The 24,319-nt window shown below is 43.0% G+C and overlaps 1 protein-coding gene across 1 annotated transcript; it reads left to right on the forward strand.

Annotated features, from left to right (window-relative positions):
- The first annotated feature begins 21,468 nt into the window (after positions 1-21,468).
- On the forward strand, positions 21,469-23,912 carry LOC311130565 (ras-like protein family member 11B). Its single transcript, XM_084163331.1, has 3 exons — positions 21,469-21,738; positions 21,844-21,980; positions 22,602-23,912. The coding sequence occupies exons 1-3, from the start codon at positions 21,627-21,629 to the stop codon at positions 23,100-23,102; spliced, it is 750 nt and encodes a 249-aa protein (XP_084019457.1). The 5' UTR covers positions 21,469-21,626; the 3' UTR covers positions 23,103-23,912.
- Positions 23,913-24,319: the final 407 nt, after the last annotated feature.

Consider the following 24,319-nt stretch of genomic DNA (forward strand, 5'->3'; position numbering starts at 1 on the left):
GGTATTATGAGAGAGTGACAGTTTCACAATCACCTGAAGAAGAGTTACCATGGAGTAGTAATGAGGGAGAGATACTGATCATCTGTTGGTGTATACATATAAAGCCAGGTCGCTGGTTCTAATCCCCGAGCCGACTAGGTGAAAAAATCTGTCGATGTGCCCTTGAGCAAGGCACTTAACCCTAATTGCTCCTGTAAGTCGCTCTGGATAAGAGCGTCTGCTAAATGACTAAAATGTAAATGTAAATGTACATCTACGATTGCCAAAAGTCCAACTGAAAGTTCAAGTTGAAGTGACTCAGTAGTATCTTGTCCTGATTACACACAATTGTGTTTATTTAAGGAACTTTCTGGAGAAACCGGGCAGATCAGGATGCAACAGGCTACAGTGCACATGGCAGCTCTGACCCAATTTCTACCGCCTTGAACTACCTTAACTCTGTTACAGTGCCAGGTGGAGAGGAGCTACCACATGAACATTGTTCTTATATGGCTCTAATCTAATTCAGAGGGAGGATGTAGAGATTTGGGGAAAGGGAGAATAGATCTTACTGAAACAGGTTTATCTAGAGCTTATAATATAATTATAATAATCACAATATATGCCATTTAGCAGACGCTTTTATCCAAAGTGACTTACAGTCATGCGTGCACACATTTTACATATGGGTGGCCCTAGCGGGAATCGGACCCACGACCCTTGGCATTGCAAGCGCCATGCTCTACCGACTGAGCCACACAGGACTAGGATGGCAGGATGGTTCTGTGTGACAGAGGGAATATTGATTTTAGAGAAAGTTCTCTTGCTTATTCTCACTTTCCTCACTCGTTTCTCTTGTCAATGATTCTGTCTGCCTCCTTATGTCCTCAGTCACACACATTCGTAGATTTCTTGTCTTGCACGCCACGCGCACACAAACTGTGGTTCTGCTAAGTTAATCAAATGGCTGGGCCTGCTCTCTCTCCCCAGGGGTACAAAGCAGCACCATGTGAACCAGCCATTTGCAGGCACAGCGAGTCCCTCTCAGATGCCAGGCATGTTTTGGTAAGGACGAAGGGGACTGCTCTCCAGCTATATCTGATGCACATCTCATCTTCTCTCCACTGGTCCCTCGTCTCTGCCTCAGCTATAATTGGTGCTGCTGGGAATGTGTTAGTGAGAGCCGGGCCAGGTCGGGAGAGAGAGGATGCACTTACTGACCTTCAGATATCGCCTCAGGCATGAACCTTCAGCGTTAACCACTGTCCACTCAGCAAAGTGGAAATGGAACAGTCACACAACCAAACAGACATGCAAACACACAACCAGACACTCATCAAGACACACAACCACACACACACATCCATGGAAACAACTACATATATAGGGAAATTGGGCTTATTTATAAAAGTTAACTATGAGCTCATATAGTCTTAGAAATGTCATACATACACAGAAGCATTGTTGTAGGTGAGAATTTTAAATGAGACTCAGACGTAGAGATTTTCATTGACCTCTTACACACACGCAGACACGCGCGCACACACACACACACACACACACACACACACACACACACACACACACGAGCCATCAGAGAATGACCTTGGGAATCCAGACAGAGGCTCATCTCTCTCTGAATCAGCCTCGCCAACGCTACACACAGACTACATTTACATTTACATTTACGTCATTTAGCAGACGCTCTTATCCAGAGCGACTTACAAATTGGTGCATTCATCTTATAGCCAGTGGGATCCACACTTTACAATTTTGTTTTTGGGTTGGGGTAAGGGGGGGGTAGAATGATTACTTTATCCTATCCCAGGTATTCCTTAAAGAGGTGGGGTTTCAAATGTCTCCGGAAGGTGGTGAGTGACTCCGCTGTCCTGGCGTCGTGAGGGAGCTTGTTCCACCATTGGGGTGCCAGAGCAGCGAACAGTTTTGACTGGGCTGAGCGGGAACTATGCTTCCGCAGAGGTAGGGGAGCCAGCAGGCCAGAGGTGGATGAACGCAATGCCCTCGTTTGGGTGTAGGGACTGATCAGAGCCTGAAGGTACGGAGGTGCCGTTCCCCTCACAGCTCCGTAGGCAAGCACCATGGTCTTGTAGCAGATGCGAGCTTCAACTGGAAGCCAGTGGAGTGTGCGGAGAAGCGGGGTGACGTGAGAGAACTTGGGAAGGTTGAACACCAGACGGGCTGCGACCAGACGGGCTGCGACTAGGGGGAGGACGTGGAAACTGTATGTGTGTGTATATGTTACACAGTATCTGTTTGACTGAGTGTTTACACCTTGTGTGTATGTGTGTGTTTACTGAATGTGTCAGTATGTGTATGTGTGTAAGACTCAAAGGTAAACTATGTGAGAGTGGCCTGGAGCTGTGCCTGTGTATGCTGGAGCGTCTCTTAGTGGTCCGGAAGCAGGCGGGAGGCGTAGTGATCTCACTGCAACACGACTCATACAGGAGTGTTTATTTGGTGGTATATCCTGTGCCATAATGCACATTTCACCTTTTCTTTGTGAAGACTTCAATGTTTTGTTACATTAACACTAGAGAGAAGGAAACTTGCCAATGTCTCTTCCCCCCTGGACACCAGTGAAACCATCTAATATGTAGGCTTACTACGATGACTGTTTTTTATTTTTATTTATTTTTATTTTTTTGGGGGGGGGGGAATGGATCAGCTTAATATTGGAGATAGATTGTATCTTCTATCAATGTAATTGTCTGCATCACTTCCAATCCCCCATGTTTTATTTTTTATAAATATACTCCCCTTTATTACTTTTCAACCCCACCATCCTTTCCCTACTTGGAGTAAATTAGTGAACAACAATGCCCAGGCCTCTACTTCCGGTCTATACTTACTATCTACACCTTATGGACAGAGTTAATTTTACAATAATTCTATTATATATATATTTTATTTTATTTTAATTTTTTGCTCCTGAACTTCTTCTACTCTCAACCTCTCCGATCATTTTCATGGTGTCCATCCGGTTTGCTTCTATATGCCATATCTTTCTAACTGTGCTCTTTCCCACAAGCTCCCAACATACAACCTATATACTTATTATGGACACAGTATGCTTACATTATTAGCTATCTTTGTTATTTTTTGTTGTTATTTGTTATTAGTCCCATCCTTCAACTCTATTCAATACCTCCCATCTATCTCTTAACACCATCCATATAGGATTTCTATTTGCCATATATATTTCGACCGTACTGTGATGTTTTACAAAAATTCTGAACCTTTCTATTCTCATTGCTTCTACAGATTGTGAATTAAAAATAAACATTTTTGCTAAAAGTATTATTATATTATTGATTGATTGACTATGATTTTTCAGATCACCCAGTAATGCTATCTGCAAGGTTAGTTCCAGGTAAATATTGCAATCCTTTAGCCATTCCTGGACCTGTGTCCAAAAACAAGCTACAAAATGGACAGAACCAAAACAAATGATCTAATGATTCTGTCTCTTCACAGCAAAACCTGCAGAGCTGGGAAGATTGTATCCCCCATATAAATAACATTCTATTGGTAGCAAGAATTTTATATAATAATTTAAATTGAAAGATTCTAATTTTTGAATCCGGTGTCGTTTTGCGTGTCAGTTCATAAACACTATGCCATGGGATCGGTACGTCAAAGATCTCTTCCCAACTATTTTGCAATCTATATGGGACGGCTGTCAAACTGATATACTTTTTTATTTATCACAGTTTTCCTTAACCAATTATGTTATTTAATGCAAGGCCGACAGACAAGTTCCTTACTTTCTCCCCCTTCCACTTTCCTCTTCCACTTTTGCGGTAAGGCTGCAATTATTTGGTTGTAATTTTGGGTAGAGCAGACATTTCCATATGTTTTTGTTAGCTGCATGTGCGACATAACTCCACCAGTCCTACCGATGATATCATTTACGAAGATTATACCTTTTTTAAACATTCTGTCAAAAAATAAAGGTTTTTTGTCAATTAGTATATTTGAATTTAACCACAATATTTGTTGCATTATTTGTTCTGTCGTTTCTGGAGGATTCAATTGAAATTGCAACCAACTTTCTATGGCTTGTTTTAGAAATAGTGACATTTGGGAGATTATTTCCTTTTCAAATAACTGAAAGTGAGAGGTTGTAATCTGAATAAAGGGAAAAAGGCCTTTCTTGAACATTGGGTGAGACAATCTTACTAATTTGCTTGAGAACCAGTTCGGATTTAAGTATAACTTTTGTATGACTGAAGCTTTTAGTGATAGGTCTAATGCTTTAATATTTAATAATTTCTGTCCTCCGAATTCATATTCATTATATAAATATGCTCTTTTAATTTTGTCTGGCTTGCCGTTCCAAATAAAATTGAATATTTTTTTCTCATATAATTTAAAAAAACTGTTCGCAAGGCGTAGGCAAGACCATAAGCAAATAGGTAAACTGGGATAATACTAAAGAGTTAATCAGGGTGATTTTTCCACAAATTGACACGTATTTTCCTTTCCATGGTAGTAAGATCTTATCTATTTTTGCTAACTTTCTATAAAAATTTATTGAAGTGAGATCATTTATTTCCTTTGGGATATGTATTCCGAGTATATCCACATCACCATCAGACCATTTTATTGGTAAACTACATGGTAATGTAAAAATTGTATTTTTTAGTGATCCAATACGTAATATAGTACATTTGTCATAATTTGGTTGTAATCCAGAGAGGTTAGAAAATGTATCTAGATCCTCTATGAGGCTGTGGAGGGATTCTAGTTGTGGATTTAAAAGAAAACATGAATCATCAGCGTACAATGACACCTTTGTTTTTAAGCCCTGTATTTCTAATCCTCTGATATTATTATTGGATCTGATTTTAATAGCTAACATCTCGATGGCCACAATAAATAGATATGCCGATAGTGGACATCCTTGTTTCACTCCTCTTGACAGTTTAAAACTTTCTGAGAAATAGCCATTATTTACTATTTTACACGTAGGGTTACTATACATGATTTTGACCCATTTTATAAGAGATTCTCCAAAATTGAAATGCTCCAGGCATTTATATATAAACCCCAGTCGAACTTTATCAAATGCCTTTTCGAAGTCTGCTATGAATAGCAGGCCTGGTTTCCCATATTTTCCATAATGTTCTATTGTTTCCAATACTTGCCTTATATTATCTCCAATGTATCTTCCTTGTAAAAAACCTGTCTGATTAGAATGAATAATATCCGACAATATCTTTTTAATTCTATGCGCTATACATTTTGCTAGGATTTTTGCATCACAACACTGAAGTGTAAGGGGCCTCCAATTTTGTAAATGGACTGGATCTTTATATTTTCCACTTGTATCCTGTTTCAGTAATAATGAGATCAGACCTTCTTCTTGAGTGTCAGATAATCTACCATTTACATAGGAGTGGTTAAAACATGCTAATAACGGTCCGCTTAGTATATCAAAAAAGGTTTGGTATACCTCGACTGGTATGCCATCCAACCCTGGAGTTTTCCCGGACTTAAAGTCTTTTAATTGCATCCACTACGATGACTGTTACCTCGGGTTGAACTTCCACATAATCAAACTGGAGCACAGAGTCTAACATAAGCTAAATGAATTACATTAAACTAGGCCAGAGGCAATGTCCCCCACATGACTACTCTATTTTCATGTGGGTGAAGGCTGACTGAGAGTGAACCTGCTTCATGTCACAGACAATTACTCTCCCATTTCTTCTTCACACAATTATTGGTGCAATTTGAGGCCTCCTCACTCAGAGACCTCGACCAGGACGAATAAGAGAAATGGGAAGTAATGAATCCCTTAAAGAGAAGAGGAGCACTGTGGCCTGACCTGTGGAGTGGAGCCACACTGCCTTCCATCTAAAAAGAGATGATCAACCCTATTCACTGAGCTCTGGTTCTACAGCTAGGGAAAGAGAAAAGACCACGGAAAATAATCATACTATTTAGTAAACAATATTGTTGATTTCGTAGTTGGACTGCAGATATCTGAAAACTAACATGACTTTTGATCATACTGAACTAAACTAAATCAAACTAAACCGAAACTAAATTGAAAACCTGCGGAGAACTGCAGCATGCCGCAGCACGTTTATGATAGCCATTGTCTGTGTCTGGTCTGCATTCAGAGAGCTCAACAGACCGTCACAATAAACAAACTTCTCATATTTCATTTTTCAACCCCCTCATGTTTAAAACGTGTCGGTCACCTCATAGCCCGCTCCACTCCTGTGATGCGTCTCAAAACGTGCTGCTTTCATGTCTGTGTCACCTGTAGGGTACAGTGGTGGAAACGTTGATGTAACGTCCACTCCAGACAAGTTACACATTTATATTTTCTCTAACATGAGCTAAATACATATATAACTATAATTGTTTTGGTATGTATGTGTTTGTGCATGTTCATGTGTGATCTGCTATATGTCCACAGGTGTTAAATCCATAGTAAAACTTCTTTATTCTTTAAGTGAGAGACTATATTGACAGGACCTAGAGGTGAGCTTGTCTGTCAGCTAACTCAGCAACCTTTAGTCTGTGATGAGAGACACTGGACAGACAAAACGTGTCGTAGCGGTTCATGGTTATAAAATGTGGCATCTGCTTGTAATAACAGTGAGCTGCATCACCAAAGCTGCGACTAAATAATTACAAAAGAGAACGTTTGTCATTTAGCAGACGCTCTTATCCAGAGCGACTTACAGGAGCAATTAGGGTTAAGTGCCTTGCTCAAGGGCACATTGACAGATTTCCACCTAGTCGGCTCGGGGATTAGAACCAGCGACCTTTCGGTTACTGGCACAACCATTAAGCTACCTGCCGCCTTGTACACACACACAGTAGGATTCTAAAGCACTGGAGAGGGAGGACGACTTTTTTTTTTTGAATGAGCATGGCCTTATTTCTATTACAGTATATTGGATGACTCATTCATATTCCATTCACCCAGTTCAATGTAACAGCAATAGGTTTAGGCTACTACATGATACTCTAATTTTACCTATACCCATCATGAGGTTGCTACAACCTAGAATCTGAACGAAAGTTTACAATGTAGGTGCACACAGGTTGAGAGAAAATGTTGAGGTAACAGACAGTGACACATGGACAGACAGTGACACATTCAATACCGCTCTTGCCTGCATCTAGCTGATCTAGGGTGTAATCATTAGTCCATCAGTTGCAAACAAGTTTCTATTGGTCAAATTCAGGTATGTTTATCCCCGTTTCGTTCCGTTTGCTTCCATTTAAGAAACGTTTTCAACAGAATCTGCGTAATGAATACACCCCTGATCACGAGTAAACACAGTCCACTTTCATAGCAGCCACGTTGTATTCCTTCTCACATCTATGCGCTCTCCTCTTCTTACCTTTTCCCTTCGCTTGTGGACTTCAATGCACAACACATCAGCTGTATGTGACCAGGCAAAAAAAACTTTTACAAACCATATCATAACTGCTACACACAGCCTACAGTGTAACAAAGTAACATCATAGTCAACATAGCTAATAGAACTAACACATTAGTAAACCCGCTCCAATCATGCAGTAACGTTACAGTGTACAGTCAGTAAGCACTTTAGCGGGCCTCGTGGCAATAAATTAGTAAAACCAAAAGCTTACCTTGACTTGGAAGAGTTCCAGTGTTGTGTTGGCTAGTCAAAGCCAGCTAGCTAACATTGCATCCCTCTGTTTGAGCAGGGTGTTTGAGTAGGCTAAACTAGCTAGCTGCATTTGCTAGCTAAGTAAGTGTAAAAAATGACAATCTCGCTCTCTTTCTCTTGCTTCTCCTTCATTTTGGAATAAATTATTTACAGTAGTTCAAAACTGTTCACCTATTGTCTTTCTCTCTCTTTGAGTCAACTACTCACCACATTTTATGCATTCCAGTACTAGCTAGCTGTAGCTTATGGTTTCAGTACTAGATTAATTATTTGATCCTTTGATTGGGTGGACAACATGTCAGTTCATGCTGCAAGAGCTCTGATAGGTTGGAGGACGTCCTCCGGACTTACTGTGTAAGTCTATGAAAGGTGCTGAGAACCATGAGCCTCCTAGGTTTTGTATTAAAGTCAATGTACCCAGAGGAGGACAGAAGCTAGCTGTCCTCCGGCTACACCATGGTGCTACCCTACAGAGTGCTGTTGAGGCTACTGTAGACCTCCATTGTAAAACAGTGTGTTTTAATCAATTATTTGGTAACATATTAATATATTTAGAATAGTTTTATCTAAAAAGGATAACTTTTTTAAAGTTTTAACATTTTTATTTTTATGAAATTCACTGAGGAGGATGGTCCTCCCCTTTCTCCTAGAGGAGCCTCCACTGTAGCATGAGTGTGCTGATTAGCTAGGTCACCTCGTTCCTGTGAGGAGGGCAGTTACAGTAATGGGAGGAGAGGGGGGCTGCTGTGACGGTCACCCAGGCAGGAGTGACACAGTACCACACAGAGAGACGACCTGAGTGTGGGTGATGCAAATCTGTCTGAATACCAAAAATAACCTTTCACTGATGCCTCTTATAACCAGGGGTTGGAACCGGTTCAGGGAACAGAACCGAAAACTGGAAAATAACGTCACTTTTTGAGGAACAGAATCAGAACCGAGAACAAAAGTGATCTATACCGTTCCGTAAACTAGCTAGCTAGCTGGTCCAACGGAAAGCCAACTCTCTGAATTTCAAAGACATTAAAAGTTCCTTCATAGAAGCTGCTTCTCCATATACAGTGGGGAGAACAAGTATTTGATACACTGCCGATTTTGCAGGTTTTCCTGCTTACAAAGCATGTAGAGGTCTGTCATTTTTATCATAGGTACACTTCAACTGTGAGAGACGGAATCTAAAACAAAAATCCAGAAAATCACATTGTATGATTTTTAAGTAATTAATTTGCAATTTATTGCATGACATAAGTATTTGATCACCTACAAACCAGTAAGAATTCCGGCTCTCACAGACCTGTTAGTTTTTCTTTAAGAAGCCCTCCTGTTCTCCACTCATTACCTGTATTAACTGCACCTGTTTGAACTCGTTACCTGTATAAAAGACACCTGTCCACACACTCAATCAAACAGACTCCAACCTCTCCACAATGGCCAAGACCAGAGAGCTGTGTAAGGACATCAGGGATAAAATTGTAGACCTGCACAAGGCTGGGATGAGCTACAGGACAATAGGCAAGCAGCTTGGTGAGAAGGCAACAACTGTTGGCGCAATTATTAGAAAATGGAAGAAGTTCAAGATGACGGTCAATCACCCTCGGTCTGGGGCTCCATGCAAGATCTCACCTCGTGCGGCATCAATGATCATGAGGAAGGTGAGGGATCAGCCCAGAACTACACGGCAGGACCTGGTCAATGACCTGAAGAGAGCTGGGACCACAGTCTCAAAGAAAACCATTAGTAACACACTACGCCGTCATGGATTAAAATCATGCAGCGCACGCAAGGTCCCCCTGCTCAAGCCAGCGCATGTCCAGGCCCGTCTGAAGTTTGCCAATCACCATCTGGATGATCCAGAGGAGGAATGGGAGAAGGTCATGTGGTCTGATGAGACAAAAATAGAGCTTTTTGGTCTAAACTCCACTCGCCGTGTTTGGAGGAAGAAGAAGGATGAGTACAACCCCAAGAACACCATCCCAACCGTGAAGCATGGAGGTGGAAAAATCATTCTTTGGGGATGCTTTTCTGCTAAGGGGACAGGACAACTGCACCGTATTGAGGGGAGGATGGATGGGGCCATGTATCGCGAGATCTTGGCCAACAACCTCCTTCCCTCAGTAAGAGCATTGAAGATGGGTCGTGGCTGGGTCTTCCAGCATGACAACGACCCGAAACACACAGCCAGGGCAACTAAGGAGTGGCTCAGTAAGAAGCATCTCAAGGTCCTGGAGTGGCCTAGCCAGTCTCCAGACCTGAAGCCAATAGAAAATCTTTGGAGGGAGCTGAAAGTCTGTATTGCCCAGCGACAGCCCTGAAACCTGAAGGATCTGGAGAAGGTCTGTATGGAGGAGTGGGCCAAAATCCCTGCTGCAGTGTGTGCAAACCTGGTCAAGACCTACAGGAAACGTATGATCTCTGTAATTGCAAACAAAGGTTTCTGTACCAAATATTAAGTTCTGCTTTTCTGATGTATCAAATACTTATGTCATGCAATAAAATGCAAATTAATTACTTAAAAATCATACAATGTGATTTTCTGGATTTTTGTTTTAGTCTCTCACAGTTGAAGTGTACCTATGATAAAAATTACAGACCTCTACATGCTTTGTAAGTAGGAAAACCTGCAAAATCGGCAGTGTATCAAATACTTGTTCTCCCCACTGTATATAATTCTGTGGGCCTAATTCAGATAATGCATGTCCTAACAACAAGATGCCCAGCGCTTCAAGTCAAGACTTCTCCTCCTCCCTCTCTCGCTCTCTCCCCACCCGCAAGATTTCAGTCGCATCTTACGCCCTACACTCCTCTGTCCAATGCCTGTAAATAGCTTGCCCCTCCATAGCAAGCTGCTCTATCTGCACTGATTGGTGAAGTCGTTTAATGTTGAGCTAAATGTTTAAAAAAAAATCAATTTCAGAGGTTTAAATAGGAACTGAAAGGAACGATTAAACCTTTATTTTTTGGGGGGTTCGAACTGGTTCAGAACTTTATTTTGCTGGTTGGAAAGGTGGAACGGAACAAAAAAAATAATGGTTCTGTTCATAACGAAACAATTGGAAAATTGTTTATAACAGAATGTCTGATTTTTGGAGCACTCTCATTTCACCTCTGTCTGCCTGTCTGTCAGATTTATAACCCACATGAATATAAAGCCTAAAGTGCTGGTCCAGGGCCTGCATTCCCCTCTCTTCTCCAGACTGTAACCACAATCCTCTACACAGAGCAGAGCTGGCCCAGAGGCAGCCCCTAGGGAAGCTCTGTGTCTACTGTCTGCATCTGAAAACAGAAGTCCTAGCTGTACCCCTCCAGAAACAGACCAGACCAGACGAGGCCAGAGTTGTAAAGCAGGCTAGACGGACAGGGCCCCAGGGGTACAACTAAATTACCAGCTAAACGAGGGCCTTCGACAGTAGCCTAAACCCATAAATCTCAGACCCTTAGCTCTGCGTCCCGACATGATCTGTACTGTAGGAGTGTGTGTGTGTAGAGAGTGTCTACTGTTGTCTGTGCTTCTTTACGTTCCCTGTGCAGCTGTAATCACTTTACAACTCCAATTCCTCTGTCTGATACAGCTAGATTCTGTTTTGGTGACTGTTGCTGGGTGTGTGTGTATGTTTTTAGGGAGTCATAAACACAGCCATTTAACCCTTTACACTCGTTGGGAATTGGCCTATATGGATAGGGCTAAATTGAAATGTTTCTTACAGAAGGAATATGAAATGCATAATCATTGTAGCAATTGAAAGGGAACAGTTTGGAGATAATGGGAAAATTATTAGACCAAAGGTGAGTACAAGACAGTTCACCAGACACAAGACTGAATCCAATCATTACACTGTTGATTTTATGTGCATTTTACATTTAGTGTACTTTTCGCCGCATTTGTTGATAACGAGGGTTTGAGTGTGAGGATTAACTGGTGTCTCCAAGTGGCCACACACCTCTCCAATGTGTGCACAGTTCCTAATCAATTTCTATGCACTTTTATGACTCAAAGAAGAGTCTTCAACTATAAGGTACTTTTTTAAGCGCTCGCCATTGAGGAACTAGCACACTTGTAATTGTTTAATTTGGAACACAACCCAGCATCCCCCATCACACAATTACTGTTGTTGTTTACACAATCCAAAAACAGTCCATTATAAATCGCAATCTGGGTCATATGGGCAGGTATTTCCAACATGACTAGCTAAGTTATAAAATAAGATCTTACAGTGTTAGTTTTTCACAAGGCAATTTTGGTGCGCATAGAAAGGAGTCATGAGTGCATTCAGGTGCTTGTGCCTCAACTAATTTTCTTCACAATAAACAAACAGGCTCATTCTGTTGAGAACAACCTAGGGTATGACTTGATTTGGAAATGTGAAGTGCAAGGTGTTTGGCTTGTGTGTATGACATCAAAGCAGTATTTATTATAATCCTCAATGTCTCATCTTTCAAAATATATATCAAGTCCTCTTAATTTGAAGCTTTTCCCTCATTCAGACAACGACAAATGTACAAAAGTTACCCAATTATTGGGAGGGATGGGGGCAACTTCTTGTCGCTTGACCCATACAGCGCTGTGAAGCGCCGAGCAAGAGCTCTGACATGTATAGCATGTTACTGTACAGCCACTACGTTCCAATTTAGGCAGTTATTTGTGCCCAAATCTTCAATTTTCAAGACGTATGGGGTACAAGTATAAAGGACTACCTGAAGCTGCTAATTGCTTCTCTTTGAAGTCAAGAGATATCTATTCAGCTACAGTAAATGTACAGTAGACTAAAGTAACACATCAATGTTTCAAAGAGTTGGTTTCATTGATTCACTCCGGTTCTCTATTCAGTGTGAGAGTGTGTATGGCAAATTGGGTCACCTCACAAAAAAGTATGCATAGAAGGTATGCATGACCTTTATGATAGTATGCACAAGATAGCATAACTGTAACTGCTCATGCATATTTCAGACAAAAACACAAAAACAAAGCACGTGTGGATTATCTCCTTATAGGTTTAAGGAATATACTGTATAACGGATCAACTTAAAGCCTCCAAGGGCACGTTTTGTCCCTCTTTCACTTACAAGCTCCCTCATATGAACAGCAAAAACAACCACTTTACATGGAGAGAAAACGGAGTAATCATCCTGGTGGTTTACAGTAAGTACACGTATGGTCACACGTATATCATACCCATACCTTCTGTTGTAATTGGGCTTTCTTTCTCTCAATCTCACGCAAGCACACACACACACACACACACACACACACACACACACACACATACACACACCAATTACCCAATCTTCTGCTAGAGATCAGGCTCGGAATGTAAACAGGAGCAATAAAAGCGATGTGAAATCCTGATGTAAATATCTCCTTTCTGAAGAAGTCAATGATGGTTAACTTCACACTGTAAGAGCCTGGGGCACATTCAGCACAGAGAGGAGAAGGGCTATTGTAATTCAGACTCAGCAGCACAGCAACACAGATCCCACCAGCACCCTCATCCCCCCCAGTCTCTATGTTGACATGCAGGACTATGCAAATGGACCAACATGTTTGAATGTTTACATTTCAATTAGAAAAAACAACCTCTCATCCTTTGTCCAGGCCAAGAGCTGCTGTGACAAATGGGTCAAAACCATTTATATTGGTCACTGCAAATGCTAATGCACTTGAGAGATATAAACAGATAAGTGAATAGACCTTTCCCTTCTTTGCTGTTTTCCAAATTCCCCCTGCTTTTTTTAAATTTATTTTTTTACCTTTATTTAATTAGGCAAGTCAGTTAAGAACATATTCTTATTTACAATGACGGCCTACACCGGCCAAACCCGGACAACGCTGGGCGCCGCCCTATGGGACTCCCAATCACAGCCGGTTGTGATACAGCCTGGAATCGAACTAGGGGGTCTGTAGTGACGCCTCAACCACTGAGATGCAGTGCCTTAGACCTGTGCGCCACTTGGGATCTTAGGAATGGTGTGGGGAAAACGTTAAGGATGGCACACATCCCACTGATATCAGATACCAGGCATTGGCAATGTTACAGGTATGACCCTAAACATGGCAATTATCAAAATGACTATATGAGTTGCTAGTGGGCAAGTTTACGTGACACAGCTTCCACTTCGAAAATGTTCTGTTTTGGCATTGAGTGATGAAATCTGATGATTTGCATATCACCAACATCCATTTCGTGACACACAAATCAAACATTATCCAGACTTAACAAGTGTGACCCAAAGCATGACATCATGTCAGACTGTCCCTGTCCCCCAGATCACTGCATTTGTGTACTGAGGCCCAGTCTATGGCCTAAATGAATGCCTCTCCTCGCTGCCCTCTCCTCTTTGTGGAGAGTAAAAGGCGGGGTACTTCCATTCCGCACCACGGGAAGTCAGTCTTCACCTTTGTGTCAACAAGGACATCCTTCTGAGAATACCCCCACATCACTCCCTCCCCCTGCCCCCTCCACCAGCCCAATTACCCTGACACTCCCCTGCTGCTCCATGCCCTGTCCCCTCGAGGGTCCACACCCCACCTAGAGATCACCCCCATTCTGTCCCCTCTAGCCTTCTATTGTCACCCCTGTGTGAGTGACACCCCTATCCCTGGCTTATTCCTTGTTCTACTCCCGTTATTTGTTTATTCTCTCTGGATAATTGTCTGCTCTTTATGTTTCATTGTTGGACATAAGACACCAGCAAATCAGCTCCAAGTGATTTTAATTTTGGAAATCTGTTCTCAAGTATTCCCACGTGTAATAGAGAGACGTGATCGTATACAAATTTAACTACGTTTTGAAATGATTATGTTTTAGTAAAATATGATATCTGTTTGGCCTGCTTGTGGTCAATTTGCAGTCTGCACATTATTTATAATTATGCCCCCCGACCATCTGCTCAAGAAGAAAATCGTCCCACGGCTGAATCTAGTTGACGATCCCGGCTTTACAGTATATCTCTCTAAAATAGTAACAACAACTATCCTTATAGTTTGGTATGAGGATCAATTGATTTACTGCCAGGTTGTATGTATCACAGTATCATGCACCCAATAATGGGACGTTTTATGACCCACATTGATAAAAACACAATCAATTCACTTTGTCAGTGCAACAATACACAAGATATCATAATAGGACATGTGCTGCATGCCCTCAGTGAGATGTTATATGGATGGATGACCTGACACCTTAAACTCTTTATATGAATGACTCACAGCGTATCAGACACCTGAGTCTTTTATGGAGCTAATACGTTGACATCACCAGTCCTTCAATAGGCTAACAGGCACCTAGAGCTGCTAACGCCACACCTCGGACATGATGGTGACCACCGAGCTCATCTCTATGACGGCTCTGATGTGTCACCGTTAGTCACCTGTATGGGGACAGGGTAGAGGGGGGACAGTCTGAGTGTCACCATCATGGCATAATATAGTAGGTGTAGCCAGGGCACAGTCACAAACCCCTTCGAGTAACATTAGCTAGACTACTTTATCACCAACACAGATCCTGCAGCTACAATTATGAAGCCGTTATTGTTGCAGTTCACTCACCAGTACAAAGGAGGCTCTTGAACATACTGATTATGGGCATGGTAAACACGCCCATGAGGCACTGGGGGCTGGGGCTATGGTGGGGCTGCTGCTTGGTTGTGATGTGGTGAGGTGGCCTGTGGGGGGGCTGGTGGCGTGTCGTGCTGTGCAGCTAGCAGGGACCTGTCTGCTGACTAATTCTAGGCATTAATTTCACATTTCAGCGCCCCCGCCTGTCATCAGGGCTCTTATCAAAAATACATACCAGACCATAATCACACTACGACTGGCTGCCAACATACCTCAGGAGGCAGACGCATGAACACGGATGAAAGATGGGGGGCAGAGAGAGGGCTAGTGGGTGAAGGGAGAGAGGGAGACATAAGAAAGTGGGACAAAGAGAAGGGATAGGTTGAAAAAGAGAAGTAGGTTATTCAACAGCAGTATTTGAACTCATTTGACACAATAAAGACAAAATGCTTTCTTTTGAAACACTGCTCTCTCAGCACACAGGCACTTACACTCCTGCTGCGGCATATGCTGCTGACACAAACACGAGCGCACACACAAAGTGAGCAAAAGAAAGTCAAAGTTAGAAAAAAAAAGTAAATAAGTTATGCTACTGAACTTGAGTTACATTGTTTCTGGAAATATTAAAGTGCTCTGCTATACATGGAGGGTTGTAAATAATTGAGGAGGTACAGGGCTTTCACATCTCTGTGTGTTTGCATGGGGTCTGATAGGGGCGGTGGGGGGTTCCGTTTGGAGAACATCAGAGAACATCAACCCCCTGTGTAGAGGGATGGGGACATGTAGGAGCACATCTGCCTGCTCCCATTACCCATGGTTATGTCTCATGGGTTTCATAACCAAGTCTTCATAACATTTACATAATGATGTAGTCCCCTGTAGCTCAGTTGGTAGAGCATGGTGCTTGCAACGCCAGGGTTGTGGGTTTGTTTCCCACGGGGGGCCGGTATGAAAATGTATGCACTCACTAACTGTAAGTCGCTCTGGATAAGAGCGTCTGCTAAATGACTAAAATGTAAAAATGAGACAGGAATTCAGTTCAACCATTTATCTGAATGTGATCATCTCAACACATACACAACTCCCATGATCCTCTGCGACACAACCCTAATACACCACATCTCCTCCCCTCCTACTTAGATTGTCCTCATTATGAACAACTGTCCTGAGAAGGTGACTGTGAGCCCCTAGGTGACGACTACTGGGTCAGGGTGTCAACCAGTAACAGTTCTGGACCACTCACGACTGGTGTTTCTGTCAGTGGTGCTTTACTCAACAGTAACTGATCTGTGTGCCTTTTCCAGATTATGTCCTCTGCAGTCTGAACAGTGTAGGACACAGGACCAGTCTGAGCAATTACATTTTCAACATGTCCCTGACTGAGTCTGTAATACCAACATGTTTCATGCCAAATCTTTTCAGTCTCCTGAGGGGGAATAGGCTTTGTCGTGCCCTCTTCACAACTGTCTTGCTATGTTTGGACCATGATAGTTTGTTAGTGATGTGGACACCAAGGAAACTGAAGCTCTCAAGCTGCTCCACTACAGCCCCATCGATGAGAATGGGGGCGTGCTCGGTCCTCCTTTTCCTGTAGTCCACAATCATCTCCTTTGTCTTGATCACGTTGAGGGAGAGGTTGTTATCCTGGCACCACAGGGCCAGGTCTCTGACCTCCTCCCTATATGCTGTCTCATCGTTGTCGGTGATCAGGCCTACCACTGTTGTGTCGTCTGCAAACTTAATGATGGTGTTGGAGTCGTGCCTGGCCATGCAGTCATAGGTGAACAGGGAGTACAGGAGGGGACTGAGCACGCACCCCTGAGGGGCCCCGTGTTGAGGATCAGCGTGGCAGATGTGTTGTTACCTACCCTTACCACCTGGGGGTGGCCCGTCAGGTAGTCCAGGATCCAGTTGCAGAGGGAGGTGTTTAGTCCCAGGGTCCTTAGCTTAGTGATGAGCTTTGAGGGCACTATGGTGTTGAACGCTGAGCTGTAGTCAATGAATTGCATTCTCACATAGGTGTTCCTTTTGTCCAGGTGGGAAAGGGCAATGTGGAGTGCATCTGTGGATCTGTTGGGGCGGTATGCAAATTGGAGTGGGTCTAGGGTTTCTAGGATAATGGTGTTGATGTGAGCCATGACCAGCCTTTCAAAGCACTTCATGGCTACAGACGTGAGTGCTACGGGTCTGTAGTCATTTAGGCAGGTTACCTTGGTGTTCTTGGGCACAGGGACTATGGTAGTCTGCTTGAAACATGTTGGTATTACAGACTCAGTCAGGGACATGTTGAAAATGTCAGTGAAGACACTTGCAAGTTGGTCAGCGCATGCTCGGAGTACACGTACTGGCCCTGCGGCCTTGTGAATGTTGACCTGTTTAAAGGTCTTACTCACATCGGCTACGGAGAGCGTGATCACACAGTCGTACGGAACAGCTGATGCTCTTATGCATGCTTCAGTGTTGCCTCGAAGCGAGCATAGAAGTAATTTAGCTCGTCTGGTAGGCTTATGTCACTGGGCCGCTTGCAGCTGTGCTTCCCTTTGTAGTCTGTAATAGGTTGCAAGCCCTGCCACATCCGACGAAGTGAACGTAGTTGGCTGACATTCTGAGGAGCTGGGGCATCCAAGATAGCCTTGACCTTGAACGGAGCCTTGTGAATGCCCATGGTGCCGGATGACGTTTATTGTCATGAATCTTGCCCTGGAGGCAGAACTGAGCTATTTCTGCTAGATGGGCCAGCTGGAAAGTCAAAATGAGCTATAATGTAAAAATTCATGAAACCTAAATGTGCTTTTTGGTCTTAATTTAAGGTTAGGGTTAAACATTAGGGTTAGCAGTGTGGTTAAGGTTAGGTTTAGGTTTAAAATCAGATTTTATGACTTTGTGGCTGTGCCAGCTAGTGACCACTCTGCAGAGTTGCCTCCAGAACAAGATTCATGACGAAAAACGCTAAAATGCGCCCGTGGCGTCGATGACGTGTCCAAGGTATTCAACCGATAACTGGAAGAATGCACATTTGTACTTACAAACTCGCAGTCCGTAGTCCTTCAATCTCTGTAAGGTCGCATCCAAGTTCTGGAGATGGTCCTCTTCGTCCTTTCCAGTAACGAGGATGTCATCCAGGTAGCATTGTACTCCTGGTAATCCACTCAAGATCTGGTCCATCGCCCTCTGGAGAAGCGCTGGCCGTGCGGACCCCCAGCAACAGTCAGTATATTCAGTGTGACTTCCTCGTCTGATGAGTCACTCACCTCTGTGTTTTCTTGCTCAACAGCGTGAACATATCTATTTTCCTTTCGTTGGAATGTCTCTTTCTTGTTTTCTCTGAGCTCTTTTGGTTTCTGCAGGCTTGCTCGATGTGGCCCTTTTTTTTACCACATTCTCAGCAATCCATGTCCTTACACCAGCACATAGATGCCCCATGTCCCGCTTTGCCACAGCAGAAGCATGTGCCTTGAAGTCTCTAATTTTCAGTTGCAACTCTGTGTACTTTTCCTAATTAACTCAACTGCTGAGCCTCTTTAGCAGCTAGTTCCATAGACACACTGACTTCAATGGCCTTTGCCAAGGTCAGATTACTTTCAGTCAATAGTCTCTTTTGTGTAGCTTCACTCCGTGCAAAGCTGTCATCAAGGCAAAGGGTGGCTATTTGAAGAATCTCAAACATAAAATATATTTTGATTTGTTTAACACCGGTAGTGTGTTCAAATAATGATTGACATATTTTCATTAAAAACGTTATTTTGATCAATTTATTCGTACTATTTCATCCTTCCACAAGATATAGCCCCGACACAAATCTAGGGTTGCTAGAGACACGACCCAGTCATTCGTTCTTTTTGTTCTGTATATGGACGCGACCCAGTCGTTCAGTATCTATAGACGCGACCCAGTCGTTCGTTCTAAATGTTCTATTGCCATACTGGTTGGGAACGTTCTTATCCCTTGCTTGCTAGCTAGCCAACTACGGCCAATTTACAGTCAAAAAGTTCTGCCAGAATAACAGCAAAGTAGCTTCATTTGCATTTGTTTAAGCTGTTTTCAAGTGACATGTATTTGGATACAACCATAACAATGAGCTAATGAGGCGCGATTTCGTCTGGCATAGAGAATGTGCTCACTCGTCAGGACACTGTTGTTCTGAGGACCTAGCCAACAACACAGCTACAGTAACACAATCACTTCAAACTGAAGATGGAAAGACTGCAAATTAGGTGCATTTTGTTGTACCTCTTTTCAACTGACATTTTTTTTTGTATCCATAAAAATGATTCCAGCTGATTCATGATTTCGACCGGCCGAGAAACGCTGCCTGCCTTTCTGTCTCGTCCCGACTCGTTCAATACTATGTGACAGCAGGAGATCGAATTTGAATATTGAAACAATGTTGCAAATGTCGGAGACGGACAGCAAGGTTTACACAAATATCCACTGTTGAAAACAAAATGTTAGTCTAAAACAAATGTGAGATAATGTCTAGATGCTTTGTATAGTGGAGATGACGTTTATAAAGTGCCTGACTGGGTTGATGAGACAGTGGATTGCGCAGTCAGATGGAACAGTGTAAATAGGCATTTTAACGTAATAGATTTAGCTGGTGGTAATTTGTGGAATAGATACCGGCTGGAATGCGGTTTTAACCAATCAGCATTCAGGATTAGACCCGCCCGTTGTATAATGCTCAATACTTTCATCAAACTGTTCAATGTTTCCAACAATTCCAGCCATTTTTAATTTCTCAAAAGGCTCCTGATTGTCACTCACTTCAATGATGTCCTCAACCACAGCAATATTTTCCTCAGTCACGTGATCTTCATTCACTAACGTTTCATCCATTCAGTTTTTAATTACAAAGTTTGTCTTCACTGTTGAATAAATGTCCTTTCTTTTGCTCACTGTATATTCCTCCCCTTTTAATCGTGTTGTTTTCCTACTCCGACGTCCGTCTCAAATCTTTTTCTGCCGTCTATGACGATGCTAACTCTCTCTCTTAGCTAGCTCGACTATGCACTTCAAATCAAATTTGATTTGTCACATGCTTCGTAAACAACAGGTGTAGGACTAACAGTGAAATGCTTACTTACCTCTGCTAGCAATACACTGTGCTAACATTAGCCTAGACTGTCCCACGGAAAATAACCGTTTTAAACTTGTTAAATCCGACTTCTTCCGGACAGAAAAGTTCCTGTAGGTTCAGAATACATTTTACATTTTAGTCATTTAGCAGACTTACAATTAGTGAGTGCATACATTTTTCATACTTTTTGTCATACTCAAAGAATACTCGTCTGCAATCTTTTGTTATGTCTCACGGGTTTCATAACCACGTATTTATAACAATTAAATAAGGATGAGACAGGAATTCAGTTCAACCATTTATCTGAAAGTGATCATCAACACATACACAACTCCCATGATGATCTGCGGCACAACCCCAATACATCACACTCACCACCATAAGCATGGATCTATTTCACCACAACAGTCCAAGAAGTACATAGGAACTGGCTAAATACCATTTACACAACAGGGAATGGCTGCCACTGAACAACTGACAGCTATCATCTTCCCAGTCCTTTTGCACATGCAGACTGACAGACACAAATTACCTGGATGTTTTTGTGCATGTTTTATACAGACAATTACAGTCAATGCATCTCTAAATAGGAAAACTATTAAACAAATACATTTTTACTTTGCTGTGAAACCTATTGTGCTGTGATGTGTTAGACTCCTGCAGATGTGCAAATGTGTGCATGTGGTCCAATCATACTTATATGCTCCTTTTTTAACTTTAACTTTTTTAATGCCTAAATTACTTTTTTGGATGTTAGGTTTCTATTTAGGATAAATAATTATCCTATAATCTCATTTACCATTTCACGTGGTTTAGATAATAATCAAATCACATTTTATTGGTTGCATACACATATTTAGCAGATGTTATTGTGGGTGTAGCTAAATGCTTGCGTTCCTAGCTCCATGTCATTGAAGATTACATATATCTGGACAATTACTATCGCCCCAGCCCCTCTACAGCAGTTATTAACACTTTTTCTGTCAAATAAAGGATGTTTTGTTAATTCATCCGAACTGACCAACCTGTAGCACGGGGCATTATTTTTCTCCTTGTGTTTGGCTCGCGGATCCACGTGAAGGGCCGCAGGGAGCCGAGCGAGCGTGCTGTTGCCAGTAGCCAATCAGCGTGAAGCATTTCGTTGGCACTATAAAAGCCACCGAGCTTTTGTAGTGCACAGTATTCACACGGTTGGTTCCAGTGAACAAGAGTGTTTAAAAAAATAAAAAATAACCCACGGATAAAAGCGATTCCTTCTTCAGAGACATTATTTGACAGAGCTGAATACAATTTGGATTTTGCATCGTCTTCAAAACTGAACAAGGAATTAGCCAAAATGCGTCTGATCCAGAACATGTCAACCATCGCGGAGTTTGCGGCCCCAGAGTGTCAGTCCAAACGGACTATCAAAATAGCGGTGATTGGGGGCAGCGGAGTTGGCAAAACAGGTAAATTGACAAATCCGTTGAACTAAATGATTTGACAACTGTATTTCAGTAACTGATATAAATTCATAGGCTACATGATGATTAACTTATGGTCTTGTATTCCAGCTCTGGTAGTAAGATTCCTGACAAGGCGCTTTATCGGCGACTATGAGAGAAACGCAGGAAACCTTTATTCAAGAGAGGTCCAGGTGGACGGAGGAGAGCAAGCAGCCATCCAAGTCCAGGACACGCCGGGTGTTGATGTAAGTTCACTATCTGCCGTTTGCTACGTTCCCAAATGCGCTCGAGACCGCTGCGTTTGAGTGCCCACAGACCAACATTATTTAGGCTAGTCCACCAGAGCCTCTCTGTGATCAGTGTGAGGTTTTATGAATGATTAAATCAGTATTTACAGTAGTCGCATAACCATAGTAGGCTATGTGGAGTTTGAGCTTTCTGTTCGGAGTTCTTCCCTCCCTGCTCTGGGCAGTGGTCCAAACCCGCATAGTTTTTTTCTTACTAAAGTACAGAGCCTTTTAGTCTAGCCTTCTAATTTCCCATTCAGAGGAGAGGATGTTTGAGCCAGGGGTAAATGATACCCCACTTCTGGCTCCTCAATCACCCTCACCCTGACCCCCTTTACTCACTCAGCAGGAGAGGAGTAACATTACAGCCCACTGGTTGACTAGACTACAGCACTCCATTCATTAAAAAATACCTGTTGAATAATGATGGGAACATGTTTGGTCTGGCATGAATTTAAATCACTTAGCTGTGAGTCTGTCTAGGTTGGATTTTATTAAGTTAATGTATTTTTAACACTGTTCCAAATGGGTTCCAATGTAACAGTTCTCTAACCATGATCTCCTCCATGTTCTCCTCAGGTGACAGGTAACGGCTTCAGCCTCCCTGATCATGTGACCTGCTCCATCCAATGGGCCGACGCCGTGGTGTTGGTCTACTCTGTGACTGACCGCCATAGCTTCGACCTGATTGGCCAGTTGCACCAGCTGGTGGCCCGCGCAGGTGGGGCCAACGTGCCGCCTGTCATCCTGCTGGCCAATAAGGCGGACCTGCTGCACATGAGGCGGGTGGATGCCGAACAGGGTCCCCTGCTGGCGGTGGCGCTGGGCTGCTCCTTCTACGAGGTGTCAGCCAGTGAGGACTACAGCCAGGTGCATGAGGCGTTCCACAGGCTGTGCTGCCACATGGCAAAGCAGCAGCCCCAAGCCTCCCTGTCCTCCCACACCACCACAACTGGAGCAGCAGAAAAGAAGGGGCGCTCACCCCTCATCCCCAGGCCCAAGTCCCCCAACATGCAGGACCTGAAGAGGCGCTTCAAGCAGGCTCTGTCGGCTAAAGTCAGGACGGTCACCTCTGTGTGAGAAGGCCTTGGGTTCGTCTACTACACAACGTGGTCCAGAGTGGCTACAGAAAATAAATTGAATGAGGAGAAATGAGGGCAGAAGATTCCGGTCTCGTTTGGGGACTCAATCCTCTGTATGGCTAGAGCAGCCTGACCTGCGACGAGAAGCAGAGACAAAATGGAGGCTCAACTTTGACCTCTGACCGAGGTCACTGTTTGACAGAGGTAATGACCTGTGGGGTGGGCAGGTGTCAGCCTGTCTGTCACCGTCACTCCTGTCCTGTCTGAAACTGTTCACTGAGTCTGCAGACATCTGCTATGAGGGACAGCAGCTGGGTGGTGTTGGTATGTCAGGCCACCAGAAGGGACAAAGAGGAGCGGTCCTTGAGCTGAATGATTGTGTGAACACTGACATCTTCTCCTGGCAACAGAAGCCTTGAAGGACATTGCGCAGAGTATTTTTAGCTGGCGCCAATTGACAGTTTTTTGTTTTTGTTCAGGCTGCCACTCTGCATGGCAATGCTAAAAGAGCACTGATATGGTCAGACAAGCCATGCACTTGAGTCAGAGCTCTGAGTTTGTTCACTGTTCAGTTTCTCATCTGTCACAATCTCCAATTCCCCAGTGCATTACTTGTACAACAGCCAAAATCATCATTCTGCACATCATGGTAGTGAACTATGAGTGGAAGGCAGGATCACTGTGGGGCAGCAGGGATTGGATACAGGGCTGGGTGGGGTGTAGGAGGTATTTGTAATGCACTTTAAGAAGTCCAAATGGTTTACTTGTATTTGTTATACTTTTGAAAATAAAATGATTGCATTACATGATGACTCTTGTCTTCTGATTTGTAACCTCATATGAGTAAAATACAAACAGACTTATACGGGCCAGGTATGAACCAGGTAAAGACATATGGATTATAGGTGAGGGTATGTGCATAGACATTACCTACAATGAAGCATAATACACCACGCCATTTCTACCCATGAACATAGTCCAGGCTCGTCCTCAGGTGCTGTTCCTAAACCTGGGTGGTTTGACTGACGGCAGTTGTCACTGTGATTGCATTGTGGTGTCTTTGCCAGAGTTACGTGACTGATCGTCATTTCTAAGGTAATGTGACAGTTCCTGTCACTAGCGAGGTTCACAGTTCATGCTGATTTGATCTGTAGTCTACTGTCCTTTTAGACTGAGAATATCAGGCTCCAGTCAACGTGAAACACCCATCTGAAC

This window comes from Coregonus lavaretus (genome assembly GCF_964263955.1).
Source record: "Coregonus lavaretus genome assembly, chromosome: 6".
Classification (NCBI taxonomy): domain Eukaryota; kingdom Metazoa; phylum Chordata; class Actinopteri; order Salmoniformes; family Salmonidae; genus Coregonus; species Coregonus lavaretus.